The 19,917-nt window shown below is 34.5% G+C and overlaps 1 protein-coding gene across 2 annotated transcripts in view; it reads right to left on the bottom strand.

The window, feature by feature from the left end:
- The window catches only part of CWC27 (CWC27 spliceosome associated cyclophilin), a 253,748-nt gene that overhangs the window by 219,244 nt on the left and 14,587 nt on the right, over positions 1-19,917 (bottom strand). For both annotated transcript variants that reach the window (XM_003265985.2, XM_030798093.1), the window contains exons 4-9: positions 19,482-19,625; positions 17,885-17,983; positions 16,848-16,951; positions 14,470-14,539; positions 3,256-3,335; positions 2,252-2,285 (exon numbers count right to left, since the gene is read on the bottom strand). In XM_003265985.2, coding sequence (XP_003266033.1) covers positions 2,252-2,285; positions 3,256-3,335; positions 14,470-14,539; positions 16,848-16,951; positions 17,885-17,983; positions 19,482-19,625 — 531 coding nt within the window. The remainder of the gene's footprint in view (positions 1-2,251; positions 2,286-3,255; positions 3,336-14,469; positions 14,540-16,847; positions 16,952-17,884; positions 17,984-19,481; positions 19,626-19,917) is intronic.

Here is a 19,917-nt window from a genome sequence, read left to right as displayed (position 1 = left end):
GGTGATGAGATTAACCTATTAAAATGGTAGAACCACACACTTACCTCCAGTACTCTTTCATCTTCCCTGGCTTATTTTCCAAAGTACTTATCACCTATCTGATACACCATATATTTTAATTATTTGCATGTGTATTGTCTGTCATCCAATTACAGCAAACACTCCATGAGAGCTACAATTCTGGCCTGTTTTGCTTACTGCTCTATCTTCAACTTCTAGAATAGTGCCCAGCATTAACAGATGGAGGAACAAAGGGAAGAAAGAGGGGAGAGAAGGAGAAGGAAGAAATAACCCCAAGTGGATCATTTTTCTTTTGTGATTCTTTCTTTGATCTGGTGAGTCGTAGTGAAGCAGGATTCTTAAGTTGAGACTTGTGGACCCCTAAAGCAGTGGTCCTCAAAGTCTGGTCCTTAGGTGGTATCACATAGTTGTTTATTAACACCTAAAATTCTAGCCCTCATTGCAGACTTATTGAACCAAAATCTCTGGGGGTAGGAATTATGAATGTTTTCAACAAGATGTTTAAGTAATTCTTAAGCACTAAAAGTTGACAACCACCGACCTAGGCCTTCCATGCTCAGGCCTCAGGAGATCTAAAAAAAATTCCCTGCAAATTCATATAATTTTGGTTGTCAATGTAGTACATTTTCCTGGGAAAGGATTCACAGTTTTAGTCACTCAGCCATGGTATTAAGAGCAAATCTATACTTTTACATTCTATCCTATACATTGATCCTATCTTCTAGACCCATATTATGTTACACAGAGGTCTCCAAATTACCTCAATCTTGAAATGTATAAAATTAAGCTCATTATTTTTCATCCTTCTCTCCACCTCAACCCTATGCTTTCTTTTGTACCCATCTAACAAGGTGCCCAAACCAGAAACCTTGTGGTTGTCTTGGACTACTCCTCCCTCACCTCATAGTATAGAATCAGTCACCTCCTAGACCTCTTTCAAATCTACCTCTTTCCCATCTCACAGCCGTGGTCTTACATCAAGCGCTCTTCCTGCAATAGCTTCCCAGTATCAGTCTGTTTCCTCTAATTTGTCCTCTATAATATCGCCAATAGTGATCTTCCTGAAATGCAAAATTGATCATAGCATCCTTCTTTTTAACAAACACCCTTCAACTGTTCCTCACTTCCTTTTAAGAAAAAATTCAAACTCCTCACCATGGCCTATGAAGCTCTGTAATGAAGCTCCGGCCTGTCACCACACCCTGTTCACGCTGGCCTGCTTGCAGCTCTTAGAACACACCAAACTCTCCTGCTTTGGACCATTTTGTATATGTAGTTCCCCTTAACTTCAATACGCTTCTTCCTTGCTCTTCACAAGGCAGACTCCTTGAAAGTTTAAACCTCTGTTTGTATTTCCTAAATAAGGTATAATCTCTCCTTAGTTCCATGCTTTAGCATATGCTGTTCTCTGAGCTAGAGGGACCTCACCCTTCACCACTTTCTTTCTTGACTTAGCTAACTCCTAACTCTCATACAAGACATAAACAGCATTATCTGTTCCAGGAAGCTTTTCTTGACAAGGTCAGTTATTCATCCTCTCTCTATCTACTACTGATAGCCAGAGAGAGCCTTCTCTTTTGACTGTGATAATAGATAAATCTGTGTTCATGCATGGAAAGTTATGTACTTCCTAGTAAATTATATAATGCACAAATTAATGGGTTTTTATATAAAAAGTGGCATATGTATAATTTGAAAAACTTGACTCTTATGTATTAAAGGAAAATCTTCCTTCTGTTTTGTTAGCTTTATTAGCCAATACAACTAATAAAGATCACTACAGTCTTGAATGAGAATCTTTTGAAATGTGTATATAAAAAGGGGACGCTACTATAAATTACTGATCCAAGCATTTCCCATATATCATGTAGGATGCCCACACACCAATATTTAAACTTTTAACAGAATAAATTTATAACATCTGAAGTTTGAGTATTAATGTAATGTTACCTGAGGGGGAGAAAAAAACAGACTAGAAATTCATATATAAGATTCTAATGTTGTAGAGAGATACACACACACACACACACACACACACACACACACACCCCTAGAGTAAGGAAATATTCTAATACCTAAATAATTTCTATTTTTCATATTTTTCCAAAATTTGACATTTATAACTATAAAAGTAATACATTACTTTCTAAGAACAAAATTAAGTTTTTGTAAAAATTCTGTACTTTCTATGAATTGTTCAAACTATATTTATACCAAAATAAATACTTACATAATCTAAATCTCCTGCTGCATCACCTTTTTCACTATAAAAAAAATAAGCAAAACAAATTTTAGTTTCAAGGTAAAACTAATACAATTATTTTGTAACCTAAAAATCTAGAATAGTTTGCTGGGAATAACATTCCAAAAATGTATTTCAACATAGGAATTTAAGAAGGGCATTATAGAACAGATGGAAACATTCTTTAGAGTCATTTTTGTAAGTGGAATAAGTATGATTCATTAGCAAATATATGCGTTCACTAGAATTTGAAAGAAAAAAGCAAACAACAACCAACAGTGCTATTTTTATGAACAATGGTCTGCAAAAAACAATTTCTTCTATTGGCTTGAAGTATTCTGGCTAAAGAAAACCCCAAATCCTTCAAATAAAAGGATATTAAGAAAAGACTGTCTTAAAACAGGAGTTTGGAAAATGAGCTAAACTGAGTACAATAGCATTATAGTGCCCCTTGAGATATTGGCCCAGTTTATCTTGTGCTATTACATCTAACACCAAGACGTCTTCTCTTTGCAAAGAGAAGCAACAAAGGTAGCAAGACAACTTTCTGTTAACTCCTCAAAGTATGTGAGAATTTATAGTCAGTGGACTGGCCCCCAAACTGGTAACTTCTTCACAAAAACCTTTAACTCTAATTTGTTCATTCATGACAAAATTAAGGCAAAAATGCTTCAAGGAAAAAGTTAGCAAAACAACCTGAATTAAGCATTAAACTGTTAAAGCAAACAGTTTCTAGTCCTAACATGTAATGGTAAAACAATTTTAAATGTAATTCATTCAACAGAGATAGAGAGCAAGTGCAAGAGTGACCAGAGTGTTTGTTTCTCTCTATCAATCTTGGAGTTCTCTCTCTGTTATCAAAATGCATTATTTTTTTGGCTGGCTTAAAAATTTTTGACTTATGAGGACTGATTGTTTACTCACAGAGGAAGCAAGAAAATTATCTGAGCCAGAAAATTAAGAACTTAGGATCACACCAACAATGGACTAACCTTTCTACAACTGGAACAGAACTGAGATGTGGATCATCCTTAAGCAAGTCATGACTACTTTTGCTTTTGCCCTTCATGCTCTGCAAAGAATGTACAATATAATCACGAGGGGGAAAATAAACAGTATTCCTAAATAACAAGTTAACAAATTTACATAAAACCTAGCAATGATATAATATGGTTAGCAAAAGATGTATTCCTGAAAAGTTCAATACAAACTAAAGTTTCATAAGTAAGACTCTTACTCTTCTATTGACTGAAAATAGTATTTTAGAAACACCTTTTCTTTCAAAAATGATGTATCATTTAAAAGAAGTCTGCTGAATTACCAACTTCAAGCACTAAATTCTCATCATAATTTGCATACAATGAAACTAGTTAATTTTTATGACCCCTATAACTTAGAAGCTAGATCACGAGAGTATTGAAATAAATGCACGCTATTATTCTTCAAATATGCCACCTATACTGCACATAATCACTTTTTAAAATGTTACTCAAGCAAAAGATAAGTGCATCCCCGAGGAACTACTTACCAACAACAACAAAAAAAGATGTAGAAGAGCCTCTTGAGCATGAGAATATTTATCAGTGACCAAATATTTATTAAATGCTTTAATTTCAAAGTTCATGTTTTCAAAAAATGTACATTTTCAAAGGGAAACAAGACATAAAAAGGTTTAAGAAGTAGCATTATAAAACAACAACTACTACTGCTATTATATATATTATATATATATAATATATATATATATATATTTTGAGATGGAGTCTCACTCTGTCACCAGGGTGGAGTGCGGGGGTGCGATCTCAGCTCACTGCAATCTCTGCTCTTCTGGGGTTCAAGCGATCCTCCTGCCTCAGCCTCCCAAGTAGCTGGGATTACAGGCGCATGTCACCATGCCCAGCTAATATTTGTATTTTTAGTAGAGATGGGGTTTCACCATGTGGCCAGGATGGTCTCGATCTCCTGACCTCGTGATCTGCCCGCCTCAGTCTCCCAAAGTGCTGGGATTACAGGCATGAGCCACCACCACGCCCGGCCAAGTATTAAGTATATTCTTTGTGCTAGGCACTGTGCTTCAAATACTATTGCTACCCCTCTCTTCTTCTCTCCCCAAATTAAAGTATATGAGGTGGGAATTATTAGCTCTATTTTACAGATGGTTAAAGAGATTACGTAATTTGCTAAAGGTCACAAAACTAGTCAGTGGTAGAGGATCTAGGGATTAAATCCAGGTCTGTCTGACAATAGTACCCATATATCGAAAATCTAAATGTATCCATTTTTCTTTTCCTCTAGGCCCCTATGGGCCCAGAACACTGGCCTGGTTTCAGAGCTGCAATCTCCTGTTCTACAGATTTCCCTACTGCAGGGTGGGACACCTCAAACTTATACCCTGTATATTGAGGGAGGAAGATGCTCACCACCCCAACTCCCAACTAATCATATAAAAGTGAATAGTTAAGAGATTAGAGTTGACAGAAAGAATAATTTCTGCTTTGAAAAATTTTGAAGAAAATTTTATATGGGAAAATTTATTACAAAGTATGTTAACTAAAATGTTTAAATGACATTTAAACAGATACAGACACAGAGATGAAAACACCTCTTTCCCTGAAGCTCCCTTCACCACTTTTAATTTGGAAAACAGGCTCTTAAATAGATTTTAATTTCTGTATTAATATGGGGCTTCCTATAGATTTAATCAATTAAAACATGCTTATAGTGCAATTTCGTAATACAAAACTTTCTCCAACAGTTAATCTAAATATGCTATTATTTGTAGTTTTAAAAAGTCATAGAATCTGAATTATGCAATTAATCTGTATATCTAATTTCATAAACTTACTTAAACTAAGGAGTGATGAAAAAGCAAAATGTCATCTAATTACTGGATAATGTTTATCTGACTATGAAAAATGGGGGAAAATATTCACAAAACAGAAGGTGGTACAGTAGAAAGAACACAGGACAAGAAGAAAGATGGTGGTTGGATCAAATGAGTTTCAAAATGTAGTATTCCACAATTCCATGGGGTTTAGTCTAAAACATGTACCATTTGTTGAAACAGAGTGATCTCATGAGACCTCAGAAACACTGCCTACAAAATGGGAATAATAATCATAGCAGCCTTGCCTATTTCACATAAGAGAATTAAATGAGATTATCTGCAAAAGTGTACAGTGAAAATCAAACAACTTAAACAAGAATAAAAGCCTGAACAACTTTCATTCATGCTTTCCTTCCTTAAAATTCCTTCCTCCTGCATCTCTGGCCATCAGATTATTTTCATCTACCCTCAGAAATAGTCCTTTATTAATTCTCCCCACCTGGTTCCCTTATAAAGTCACAATCATAAACATCACAGTCAGAATTGGCCTCAGATCCTCTGTTCTAGCCTTTTGGTCCACTGATCAGAAAATGACTTACACTAATAAATAGCAAAAGCAAGATTAGAATTCAGATCTCTAAGTAATCTCTTGGTCCATTAATGAGCTATACTATTTCACTTCTTTGTGAATGTTAGTTTACAATTGTTAATTTCATTGTTAATATATTAAAATGGGTTCTTGTATTCTTGAAAATCACTAAGAGCGATTTTAAGTTTTCTCCTCATAAGAAATGATAAGTATGTGAGGTAATTCATATGTTAATTAGCTCTATTTAGCTAATTTAAAAATTAATTAATTTTTTTAAAAAGGTTCTTGTTTGTCTTCTAAAACTTACTTTAAATAGCTGGAAGGAAAAAGAAAAAACTTGCTTTACACTAATTTAAAATAAGACTTGACAATAGGAGGAACCTGTGTTTAATTTTAATAATCATTACCATTTCAAATTTTAACTAACTTTTAAAATTAAATTACTATAGAAATATATGAAAAGGCAAATTTTTAGGCCTCTCTTCCCACTACAGTAGACTGAATCCTGCAGGGAGAGAAAGCAAATTGGAGATGAACTGAAGAAATCAGGAGACAATCCTTAAGAGAGTGAAAATGAATTCAGACATTTCCCTTTAATGCCTATTCTTTCTTAATGACCTACTTTAAGGTTCTTATTTATACCATCAGGTAACAGTGAATTTAAAGGAAGAGCAAGCACCAAATATATTTTTAAATGTTTTAAAAATTGCTTAAAAGAAGTTGACTAATTAAAAGGTTTAGCTGATGAACGAAATACTAAATATATTTAGTGAATTCAGTGTTAGGGGCTTCACAGAAAATTCAAAACTATCTGCAAACAAATGTAAAAATGAAAATCAGAGGGACACAGAAAAATTACGTTATCTGGAACTTCATATCCAAGAACAAAGAGGCAGCAAAACAGTAGGAACTAAATAGAATACAGGTAGAAGGGGGCAGAGGGTGATAGGAGAGGGGTGGGGGAAGTGACGGGGGAGACAGGGAAAGAAAGAGAAGAAAGGAAGGGAGGGAGGGAGAAAGAGAGGAAAGAAGGAAGGAAGGAGGAAAGAAGGGAGGGAGGGAGGGAAGAAGGAAGAAGGAAGAAGGAAAAGGAGGGAGGGAGGGAGGGAGGAGGAAGGTATGCAGGAGCAACATTGGCCGAGAAGCTGGTAGGTCTGGGGCTCAATCTCTAACTCTGTGTGGATAATTTTATGAGTCAACTTGGCTAGGCAATGCTTAGTCAAACCCCAGTCTAGATGTTGCTATGAAAATATTTTTTTAGATATGATTAGTATTTAAATTAGTAGGCTTTGAGAAAGCAGGTTACACTCCATAATGTGGGTGGGCCCCATCTAATCAGTTGAAGGCCTTAAGAGCAAAAACTGAGGTTTCCCAAGGAAGAAACAATTCTGCCTCAAGACCGTCAAAAAGAAACCCTGCCTGAGTTTCCAGCCTGTGTATTTTGAATTTATCAACTATTCCCTGAGTCTCCCTGCTGGCCTACTCTACATATTTTGGAATTGCCAGCTCCCACAATTGCAAGAGCCAATTCCTATAAATAAAGAGATAAAGTGATAGATTAATAGATAAATGGATCTATTTTATTCTTACTCTCTCTCTCACATTCTATTGGCTGCTTCTGTTTCTCTGTAGAACCCTGACTAATACACAAAGAGACCTTCAGCACAGAACCAGAAAAACTTATTAGTTAAAAAGGGGATTTTAGAGGCCACAGTCTATTCTCCCAGGCAATGCAGGAAATCTCCTTGACATCATTGCTGACTGGTCAACCATGTCTCAACACCTCAAATGAGCTTATTAATACACACACACACACACACACACACTCACACACACAGTTTCTTTTTAAATGGCTTCTATTATTAGGAAATTCTCTGATTGGAGAGAAAAAAAAAATTTATGTTTATTTTCCAACCATCCAACCAACCCTACTTCTACCTTCTAGAACTACAAAGAAGGCCTGTTGTTAGGCATACTATATAAAGTTAGTTTAGACATTCATTAGACAGAATAATGGCCCCCTAAGATGTCCATGTCCTAATCCCTCAGAACCTATAAACATATCACCTTACATGGCAAAAGAGACTTTGCATATAAATGAAAGATTTTGAGGTGGGGACATTATCCTGGATTATCAAGATGGGTCCAAATGTAATTACAAATGTCCTTACAAGTGAAAGAGGGAGGCAATAGAGTTAATTTTAGAGTGATGTGGCATGGGAAAGACTTCACCAGTTATTGCTGGCTTTGAAGATAGAAGAAGGGGCATGCCAAAGAATACAGGCAGTCTCTAGAGGTTGAAAAAGGCAAGGGAATAGATTCTCCCCAGAGACTCCAGAAAGAAGTCCCTGCAAACGCCTTGATATTTAGCCCAGTGAAACCTATTGCAGACTTCTGACCTCCAAAAATATAAGATACTAAATTTGTTTTGCTTAAAGTGGCTTAATGCCACTAAATTTATGGCAATTTGTTAAAACAGCAATAAGAAATTAATAAAATATGTTAACACCTTTGTAAAATTAGCTAAGTCTAAACAACTAGAAAGATAAGCAAATTAAAGTTGAATACAATTTGATGAGGCAAAAACATTTTACAAATTACACTGTTTAACATTTCTGACCTCCTCTTTGCAAATAGCCTAGCAGCATTCTCCATGCCATGGCTGCCTCCCAATTTTTGGGGGAAAGTTTAATTTCATAAAATAAACTAGAATAGGACAAAACATCCTTACTTTAGTCTCAAAAGTGGCGAAACTGTCTACCAAGATAACTTTTTCTGGGTGAGGAAAAAGCCCTTCTATAACTCTGGATTTGAAGTAAAAATGTTACTATGTCTCGTAGGAAAGAAATACTCAGTGTACCACTGTGAATGTGGCACAATTTGATCACTGAATAAAAATCTAGCTATTGAGATACTTTTAAAATGGGCCTGTTGTTTAACTTACCTCATAAAAACTAGTTATCTTGATTGTAAGCTTTAATTTGAAAAATATTTCCTGACATTTATATTTAAGTTACATGTAAAGATTCATGAATAAATTTTAAGCCAATACAGACATTTGAATAAAAGCATTGTTTAAGAAAGCAATATGAAGGGAACAATATTCCAGATAAAAATATTTCAAATATTTGAAATCTAGGATCATATTTTCACTTAGTTTTATTTCTCTAAAGTATTATTATATCCAGTTCCTCATTGCATTCCCTATGTGAGGTGGTTTTTGGCATCATCCCCATCCTCCCCACCATTTCCCTTCCTCTGGATGCATCTAGTTTGTCAAGATCTTCCTTAAGTACGTTCACAACTGGACAAAATGCTGCAAGTATGATCTAAACAATGCAGAGAATGTTAAAATCCTTATTCCAGAGATCTTACTCTTAGTAATCCAACTAGGACTCACAGGCTATTATGTCATACCTATTCAGCTGATTTTATTGAACTCAAGTACAGAATTTACAGGTACTCCTATTACATTTCAACTTACTAGTTCAAATAGGCATGGGTTGACAACAAAGCACCCTTTGGGCAGAAGTATTCAATTAGCTATAAACCTATCTGATTGTACTATCTCCCCGATCACATTTCTTCTTGTTGTCCACAAGAATATCATGAGAGAGTCTCACAATGTGCTTTTCTGAACTCAAGATATGATTATTATGGCATGCCCCTATCATGCAATCCTATCAAAAAGGAAATGAAGTCAGTCTGGCAAGTCACTTAACCAGAGGCTCAGTTTCCTCATCTATAAAGAAAGGAAGTTGGACAAAATCCCTTTGAGCTATAAAATTCTATGATTCTAAGAGATTTTATCAGGTAGTAGAAAGACATTGAAATAAATAATGAAGGAAAGCTAACCCATGTGGGAGAGGCACCTTGTCATGAGTAAGTGAGTGGGGTGAAGGGGTGTCTGTAATCCCACACTGATAATCCATAAACCAGAGAGGACTCTAATCTTATTTCTCCTTTCACATAAAGTAAAGCCTCAATTCAGACTTTACCAATTATTAACTCGTGATCGAGCAGAAAGGTTCTGGAATAAAGATTAATACTGTGCAGTCACTGAAAAAAGAAACTTGATAAGCAAACGAAGAATGAAACAATTATTTTTAAGCCCTTCAGAAATATTTAATTTCATGCAACCATTGAAACTGCAAATTATTCTTAGTCATTAGAACAGACACTTATTTGGCTTTGGCTTCAGTCATTTCATACACTTAAAAATAGTAAAGCTAAATTTTGAAGAAATCTATTAGCCACAGTTTTCCAACATTCAGGTTAGTCTTTCCTCTTCTTACCCAGGTATTTGAACAGTGCTGGTAGTGTAAAAACTGTATATAAGCAAAATAAACAAAAATACACTTCTTGGATTCTCTCCAGAATTTATCTCATGTACTTAAAAACAATTTCCCTTTCTCTAAGCCAGTAAATTTCAACAGTATTGTTCTTGTTACTATTTTCTCCAACTAAACTTACCTACTTGTCTATTACATAAAGCAGACAAAAAAGTTAAATTCTGTAGATTTTAACTTTTTTGATTCTGCAGTGTGCCAAGATCCAATCGCATGTGAAGAATGGGTTGTTGGTGGGTAATAATGAGGCTGGGCTGCACAAGCCACTATCTAGGACTCAATGGGAGTGTTCATAAAGGCCACTAGGCCAATTGTGTCAAGATTATGGCTCCCTACCCAAAAAGGCTGAGCTGATAATGAAATTTCTCACCAGCCCTCTAGATTGGGCATAAGGGCATAAGATTCTACATAATAGTTATGATCATATTAGAGAAATTTTATATTCTTTAGTTATCTGAGATTAAAATACCAGTTATAATGTATAGTATATTTTAAGGCACTTGGCTTTCAAAGACATTTTTCAATATTGTATAATAAATCAAAATTAAAACTATATCCTTACAACAGTAAGTGGAACATATTATTTTCATGTTCAGAAAGGAAAATTGAGGCTCAGAGAGACTAAGTTATTAAAGCTCACAGGGTGTCAGGGGAAATTAAAGTTTTAATGTGAATTTGTATGATCCCAAATCCATGTTATTTCTATTCCAGCACACTGCCACTCAAAGATGACACAGACTCTATCTACAACAAGCTCACAGCCCAGGACTCTACACAATTAATCAGTTATAAAGTAAAGGGTATAATGTTGGACTAGTGTACAATGCAAACACAGTCATATGCTTCTTCTGTAATAAAGCAAAAAAGATGTGTTTAAAAGGAAAATGTAAAGTATTACAAGAAAGGCAAAGGTTGGGTAAGAAAAAGAAGATTTTTAAAAGCTGGAAAAGACATTTAGAAAAGACGGCATTTCAGGTGTTGAAAACAAATATGGCTTTGATATCCAGAGGTGGGATGGGACATTTCAGGTGGGAAAAAGAACATCAACAAAGGCACAAAAAATGGAAACGATAAGGCATACATGTAGAGCAGCAAATCATTCAGATCTGCTAAAGCAGTGTTTCCTACATTTCCTTGGTATGAATTCCTCTGGAATTCATTAAAAGTACAGCTTCCTAGGCCCCTCGCTTGGAAATTCTGATTTAGGGGGTCTGAGATAAGGCCTAGGATTCTTAATTTTTAAAAAGTATGTCAAGTGATTTTTATCACCAGGAAAGTTTAACAAGTACTAGTCAAAAGAGCAGAGTTGGTGAAAGAGAGTCATGACAGCAGAATCTTGGAATAATAGGACAAGAAATTTGGCCTTATTTCTATAGTAAACAGACAGTAAAAATAATATTTTAAGCTTCAGGAAGGCTGCTCTGGTAGTGGAAGGAAAAGAAGAGAGGGGAGATGGGAAACTGGTCTATAGACTACCACACCAGTCCGGTCCAGAGATAATGAGGGCTGAACAAGGGTAGTAGCAACAACAAATTAAAAGGAAAAAACAGATTTGAGATACATCTTGGATAAAAATTTGCCAGGACAGTGCAATGAAAAAATATATGAAAAAATCACAACGGAATCTAAAGTCCTTCTTTGGAAGATATTGACACCAGGAATACAAAGTCACAAAATAAGAAGTTTGAGAAGAAAAAGATAGTGAGTTAAGACTTGCCCAGGGCTTGAGAAACTAGTGTCCAATAAGCAGCTGGAGAAAAGAAGAGTAAACCAGCCTAGAGATATAGACGTGAGAGTCAGATACAAGCATTTGATGATAACTTTATAACAAAGCACCCCCTATGAAAGAGCCAGATGAGAAAACTATGATGACACAATACTAGGATAATAATACTCATTTGATAATGAACAGTATTTGGGTTATAATTTTCTTGGCAGAGCGAAAAGATTTTACTCAGTCCTTCTAAAAGTGTTTAAAGTGTTTTTCAGGTTTAAGAAAGAAAATAAAGAGCAAGACAGCACTATCTGTGGTGGGTCCTTGTACATTTCAATCTGAAATGCAAATTGCTTTTGGAGTATAAGTCCACAATATTCAGTATAATTTAAACATATCATTTTTCTATTTTGTACAGTAGAAAGCAGCAGAAGGAAGATAATCTTTGAACATTTAACACATGCTGCTGTTACAAATAGAAAAAATTCAAACTAATTTCCTAGTCAAGTCTATCTCAAAGTAATTGTGAACGAAACTTACTTTAGACTAGAAATTAATTTCAACAAAAAAACTGACAGAAAAACTTTCTCCTGCCCTTGCTCTCCAAGGCTGCTCAACCTACTATCCAGGACCCTATGGGATTTAGGGAAGGACAATGGGCCAACTGCCTTCCCTAGCTGCCTTCTATCCCAGAATGCTATGCTACCAGTGAAATTTCTCACCAACCTTTGAGATGTCTTGGGCTTGAAGGAGACAGCTTCTACAGCATTCATAAGCATATGAGAGACTTAACTAGCTAAAAAAAACCTCAGTTCAAAACTTCTGATTCTACCACCTCTTAACTGCATGATCGTGGACGAGTGTTTTAACCCTCTCTGAGTTTCACTGTCTTTATTCTACAAAATAAGAAAAATAATATCTATATTGCATGGTTGTTATAGGGATTACATAAAATAAACAGTATAGTTAGCAGATAAGAAGATAAATTATTGTAATGCAGTATGATAAATGCTTTGATGGGCATAGACAGATTATCACGGAAAGAAGTACCTAGCTTAGCCTGGGTGGGAGTTCAGTGGCAGGGGGAGGTAGAAGTAGTAGAAGGTGATAGTAGAGCTAAATCTTAAAGGAAAAACACTTTAAGGAGAGAGCACACTCCTGGCAAAAGGAAAAACAGCGGTGGGGGAAGTGTGAGGAAGGTATGGGTATGTAAGGAAACCTGACATCTTTAGAAAACATCAATGAAAAGGAACCCTGGCAATTTCCAAATCTAACATTCGTGGTTTTGTCCATTCACAAACATAACCACAGAATCATGACACATAGTAAATCATTTTGATGAGGCATAAATTTGAATCATGAACAATGCAAGACTAGTGCACTGACATCTAAAGAAGATGACTCTTCAGATATTGAGGTGACAGAGTGATTGGTGACGTTAAAGAATTGGGAAATGAAGTTTTTGTAAAAAAATGAATATAGTTTTGACATCTAAAGTAAAGACACTTCCTAAAGCAACTCTGAACAAGGGCTAAGAGCCCAGGAGAAATATTCGGCCTTATCTCCTAGAGTTTAGAATGTTGGTGTATAGGTAAATGGAAACTGAATCCATGGCAGCAAATACATCACTCAAGGATACAATAAAAAGCAACAAAAGATTATGACCAAAATATTTCATATACACACCATTTTAATTACATTTTAATGCAAGGGGTATTAAGTAGAGTGCTTACTAGGTGTCCAACATTAGCCTGCAAAACCATGCTCACTAATAAGGGAACATATGGATAAAGAAGTAAAAACAAGAATAATAATAATATGCTTTTAATTCGATGTTATTGTTAGAGTTGGTAAGAAATAGATAATTATGTTACGCAAGTAAGGCTTATAGGTTATAAACTTTCAATTACAACAATAAAGACTATAAACCTAATCCTTTAGGTCTCAGTATTCACTAATTTTCAAAAAAGAAAGGCATATCAGAACCTTTAGGAGTAGAAACCCTTGAAGATAGTTTTCTTGTAGTATACATACCAGAATTACTGCTCTAAACAATGACAAGACACTGTGTTTCAGTCATGAGCATTATGATGCAAGCAATATTGAAGAAAACCACATGTAAAGGCCGACAGGAAGGACTGGCAGAATAAAAAGGCCAGGAGGCACTGCATAATTCAAGGGCATGGATTTAATAGCTACAAAGACCTGGGTTCAGTTCCCAGCTGTAGCTACTTATTGGTTATGTTACTTTGGGCAAATTATAAACTATAGCTGCATTTATTCATGAGTAAAATGAGGATGATAATATCACCCATCTCAAAGGGCTGTAATGAGAATTAATGAAATAAAAAATACATAAATAACATTAAAATGAATATAAGAGTTTTGGTCTGTGACTGTTTATAACAGTAATGATAATAATCATTATCACCTATCATACCACCTGAACAAATAGCAGGAACCGAATCATGAAGTTCAACCATTCAAAAAACTGCAAGTCTAGTTCAAACGGATTTTTTTAAAATGCCAACGTTAAAAATAAATAGGATAATCTCAAAAGTTGCAAACATTACTGACCGCAAATCAATTTACAAATTCAATGAACACTTACTGAGCCTGCCCCACGTAAAACATGCTGTGCCAGATATAGTAGGAGATACAATAGTGAGTAAGATATAGACCCCAATCTCTTTTATAAGTTAGAACAAAGGGCAAATTAGAGATTACCTGACTAACTCGATTTACTTCCTCCTCTTCTTCCTCAGCTTCCTCTCCAAACGAAAGTAAACTAAAATTTCTAGTCCAAAAAAGGAAAGAAAAAAGAAAGAGAAAATCAAATCAAACTTATAAATACCTTATTTTCAGAGCAACAGAATTCACAAGAAGAAATACATTCTGACTGTTCTAAAAAAAACCATATTACTCAGTATTCAGCAGAAGTATTCTAACGATCTATATTTTCAGTATGATGTTAAAGCTTTTGCCTCACAGCACCAATGTTTCCTATATTATACTAACTTTTAAAGACCAAAAATCCCTCCTGAGCATTACCATTAAATGTACTGAGTCAAGCATGACAGAAATAATTACACTTTTTTATATTTATCAAAACTGATAGCAAAATGGGTTTCTGAAAAACTAGTAAGTATATATCCCTGAGTGCTACAAATGGGAAGCAATTAATCTAGTATTTGGCAAAATATTTTTTAATATTTTAAAATTAATATGTATACAAAATTGTCAGAGCAAAAAAATATGAGCAATAAACAACTAAAATAGCCCACAAGGAGAAAAAACTAGGTTTGTCTCCTCTGATTCATCAGACAAAAGTAATCTCAAGTAAGATAAACAATAAGTTACTAAAACTGTATCTCAAATAGAAAAATTAAAGATGTGGCAGCGAAACAGATGTGTTTTTTTTTTTCCCAAAACCTAGAAGCAAGCAATAACCAACATATCATCCCCAACATATTTGCTGGAAACAAAAACAAAGCAAAACACACCAAAAAAATGACTTCAGAGTTTATTGTTAAGATAAATCAGTGATGACACACTGTATATGAACATAGTGACAGTGACCTTTCATCCAGATAGATTAATCAAAATAAGCTGATCAAAGAATTTTTAAAAATCAAATAAATAATTCTAATAAGCAGTTATTTTGCCACAAGGAATTAACTGCTTATTAAAGTGTCTGGCTCATATCTGACAGTTTATAAAACAATTTAACTTTGTATTTGTAGGATATCAAGGACAAAGACTAATAGGTATGGAATGCCTATACTACTGGGTGTTTTAACATACCTCTTCTCATTTAATCCTCATAACAACCAGGAGCTGAACTTATTCTAATCTCCATTTTATAGGAAGAGGTAACTGAAGCTTAGAAAGTTTAATCAACTTTGCTTTTTATTAACTAGGTTTGGCAGGATTATATCTAGAATTGATCAAATCAAACAATTATAGGTACAATAAAATCTCTAATAAGGATCCTACAATTCAGTAAAAGAATATGTTGAAATCAAGCCCTGCGGTATATACAGACAGTATTAATAATGTAGAATATTGTCCAAAATACTGAAATTTATTTTTTCATTCCTATTTTTTGGAAAATTATCTTCTGGAAATAAACCAGAATACTGAATGAAACAGCTTTATATTTTAAAACATTTATAATAATATTATTTTTAATAGCACCAAAAAAGGAGTAAAAAGTTAAATACAAGTTAAATTGCATAATGCAATCATGCAGTCATTAAAAATATTCTTTATACTTTTCTCTACTTTCTATTTTTCCTGAGTGAGCATATATTAATTTTAAAATAAGCAACAAACAAAAGTTTCTCAACAACTCATTTATATAAATAATTGTTACAGGGATCATAAAATATGTATCTATTAACACAGATTTCATATGAACAACTGAGATGACATGTTTGTAGCTTAAGTTTAAGATATACTGCACCTGAATACAAGAGTTGCTCATTTAGGAAAACAAACAAACAAACAAAGCCACTAATATGGTTTCGCTGTGTCCCCACCCAAATCTCATCTCGAGTAATTCCCACAATCCCCATGTGTTTTATGGAAGGGACCCTGGTGGGAGGTGACTGGATTATGGGGTGGTGTCCCCAAAGCTGTTCTCATGATACTGAGTGAGTTCTCATAAGATCTGATGGTTCTTAAGTGTTTGACAGTTCCTCCTTCCCACTCACTCTCTCCCCTGCTGCCTTGTGAAGAAGGTGACTGCTTCGCCTTCCTCCATGATTGAAGTTTCCTGAGGCCTCCCTAGCCATGTGGAATTGTGAGTCAATTAAACCTGTTTCCTTCATAAATTACCCAGTCTCAGGTATATCTTTATAGCAGTGTGAAAACAGACCAATACAACCACACACTCATAATTCCAATATCTCTCAGTCTCAGGCATGTCTTTATAGCAGTGTAAAAATGAATTAATACAACCACACACTCATAATTCCAATATCTCGCTGGTTCAAACTGGCCTCTCCTTTGCTAGTAAACAATTACTATAAAAGGAAATAAAGTAAACTAAATGAATGAGTGTCATTTTTCAAGCTGAAGAAAAATCTCTACACTATGATTACTTTGTGCCTTTGGGTTTCAATTTCTTTACTTCCTCCTCTGGTTTCTCTTTTTTCGGCCTTTTAATTTCTCTTGGAATGATGTCATCAAAAGGATTAAACAAAACCTATGAAAAAATATTTTGAAAACATTATTCCATTAACATTTCACAAAAAATCAAACCCAGTATGTAATTCCATTGGTATAGTGTCTACATTTTTCCCCACATAAACATTATTAGTATAGTGATATATATTTACTACACAACATGCTTCCACTTACACGGCCTCACTGGATTCTCTCATTAATCCTATGTGCTATTAAGTAAGGGATATTTTTCCCCATTTTACAAAAGGGAAAAATATTTAAGAAAATGTAAATGATACGCAGTAAACAAGATCAACTCAGATGCTTTGATTCCAAATCAAGTATTCTTGCTTCCTCAATGAAGGATCATTCTTTTTTTTTTTTTTTTGAGATGGAGTTTTGCTCTGTCGCCCAGGCTGGAGTGCAGTGGTGTGATCTCGGCTCATTGCAACCTCTGCCTCCCAGGTTCAAGTGATTATCCTGCCTCAGCCTCCTGAGTAGCTGGTACTACAGGCGCATGCCACCACGCCCAGCTATTTTTTTTGTATTTTTAGTAGACACAGGGTTTCACTGTGTTAGCCAGGATGGTCTCCATCTCCTGACCTCATGATCCATCCACCTCAGCCTCCCAAAGTGCTAGGATTATAGGTGTGAGCCACCGTGCCCAGCAGATCACTCTTAAATTACCTATGAAGTCACTTCTTTGGGCTAAATAAACCTAATTCCTTTAACTTCCCATTATGAGGTAAGCTTTTCAGTCATTGGATTATCAGATAAAGTTTCATCTTTGAATTATAACCTTTAATTAAAAAAATTCTTAACTAGAAACTGTGCCCAAATAAATTAGAGATAAAATTTGAGTTGTGATGTTAACTTAGTATAAAGCCTTCATCCAATAGTTTAAAAATACTAAGAATCAACTCCTCTGAAACGACAACTTAAGTGCTATATCTCATAATAATCATGCTCCTACCTCACAGCTTTTTATTTTGTGTGGATTATGTGGTCTTTCTTCATCATCAATGTCTACTTCTGACAGTCGCAACATGTTATATACTGTATCCCCTGTAACCTATCAAATTAAAAATATAATGTAATTGAAAATTATTGCACTCATCCTTTGAATTAAGAGAAAACCTTCGAAAACATCTTTCAAATAATTAAAAGAAAATTTCATATGATTACATAAAAATATATGCATTTAATAATGCAAATAAAGCAACTTTATCTTAAAGGAGAAAAGCATGGATGGAGTTCAATCCCCCAATACGTTTTTTGGAAATTTCCAATATATATGTAATGTAAGTTTTTATTAATAATATAATGCCAAATAATCTCCTACTGAATGACAACTTTTCATTCAGTTATAAAATAACTGAATTTTTTCATTCAGGATAAAATAAGCAAATAACAATAACAATGTGGTAAATGCTTTAGAGACATTATCTCATTTTAATCCTCACAAACATGCTAAAAGTAGGAACTAATATTATCCTTCTACAGATAAGAAAAATGAGGCTCAAAGAAGCTATAAAACCAACAGTGATGGCCTTTCTAACTTCTAACTATGCTACACATTGTCTCTGATGTGTTAGTTATATAACCCAATTGTAAAAACTGAGGCAGAATGGCAACTTAAATCTCATTTTATTATACACTCTTATTTTTAAGAAATAAATGGAGGGAATCTATAAACATCAGACAGGCTGTGGTGGAGTGGCTCAAAAGAATGTGCCAATGCATATTTCCTAACCTACTGTTATTATTAATAAGTATTAACCAACAACATTGCAACATATGGTTTTAGTGTGATTCCTTTCATTCAGTGTTTTTCAAGAGTTTTAAAACAACACCAGCGTTCCAATTGTACTGAATTTGTTTTTTTCCCTTTTATCATCACAAAATCCAGGTTTGCCCGGCATATGGGGAAACCATTCTTACTTAACCAGCAGAGGGCGCTGATGCACTAGTGATGTCTGATATGCCTAAGACTTAAAACATACAGAAATATATTTATGAGAATGGAGAAGAGTGAGAGAAGAAAACCTTCAGAATCCCTTTTTAAAGGGAATTGTTAAAAATTCTGTAGAAAGGACGCTCCCTAATATGACATCAAATGTGAGCAGGATTAAATAGGTACTATTCAAAGTAATATTTACAGTAAGAAGTTTCAATGTCAACACAAATTCCACTTTAAACTTAAGAAAATCCATCATTAATAAACTGTAAACTACTAAATATTATTACTAAATGTCTTTCCAAAAATGTAAAATCAATATTGGCTAAGTGGCACATTTTAGCTCATACCATTACTATGATTTTAAAGAAGGAATACACTAAAGTCACAACTAATGACTGAATCGAAAGATGCAAAAAAGAATTTAGATGCTCCCTCATAGTGCACTATAATAGGAATATATTCCATCATTTTTTAAAATAATAAACATATCCTATGGAATGTTTTTTACAAAGGTAGCTCTTAGATAAGTTAATCATATGTATCTTAGAAGCCTAAGGAATAACATAAAACCAAAAACTGAACCACAGGTTTAAAATCACTGGACACTAACCTTTCCAAAGATGGTATGCTTATTGTTAAGTTCATCCGCTCGACCCAGTGTGAAGAAAAACTGGCTGCCATTATCATGAGAACCAGCATTTGCCATGGCAACCAGTCCTCTCCGATTAAAACGCAACCGTGAATGAAATTCATCCTGAAACGTAAAAAAGATTTAGTGAATGTCCTCAGTCATAAGACCCTTCATATGCAGTTATTCAACTTGACCCGCAAGGTCCCATACAACTTCTAATAAAAAATGCAGACATTTTACTTAATTGATTTTCAAGTATTTACTATTCTTTCAATGTTATTAAACTTGAATTCACTAGACTTTATCTTCTAAATATACTCAGACAGAAATATACCCTATTTTGTAGAAAGCTGCTTAGTTACACCTAAAGGAAGAGTACCCAAGGGGGAATGGATTTCTAAGTCATTTCCCTATT

This window comes from Nomascus leucogenys, chromosome 18 (genome assembly GCF_006542625.1).
Source record: "Nomascus leucogenys isolate Asia chromosome 18, Asia_NLE_v1, whole genome shotgun sequence".
Lineage (NCBI taxonomy): Eukaryota > Metazoa > Chordata > Mammalia > Primates > Hylobatidae > Nomascus > Nomascus leucogenys.
This window is presented reverse-complemented; position numbering and strand designations above follow the sequence as displayed.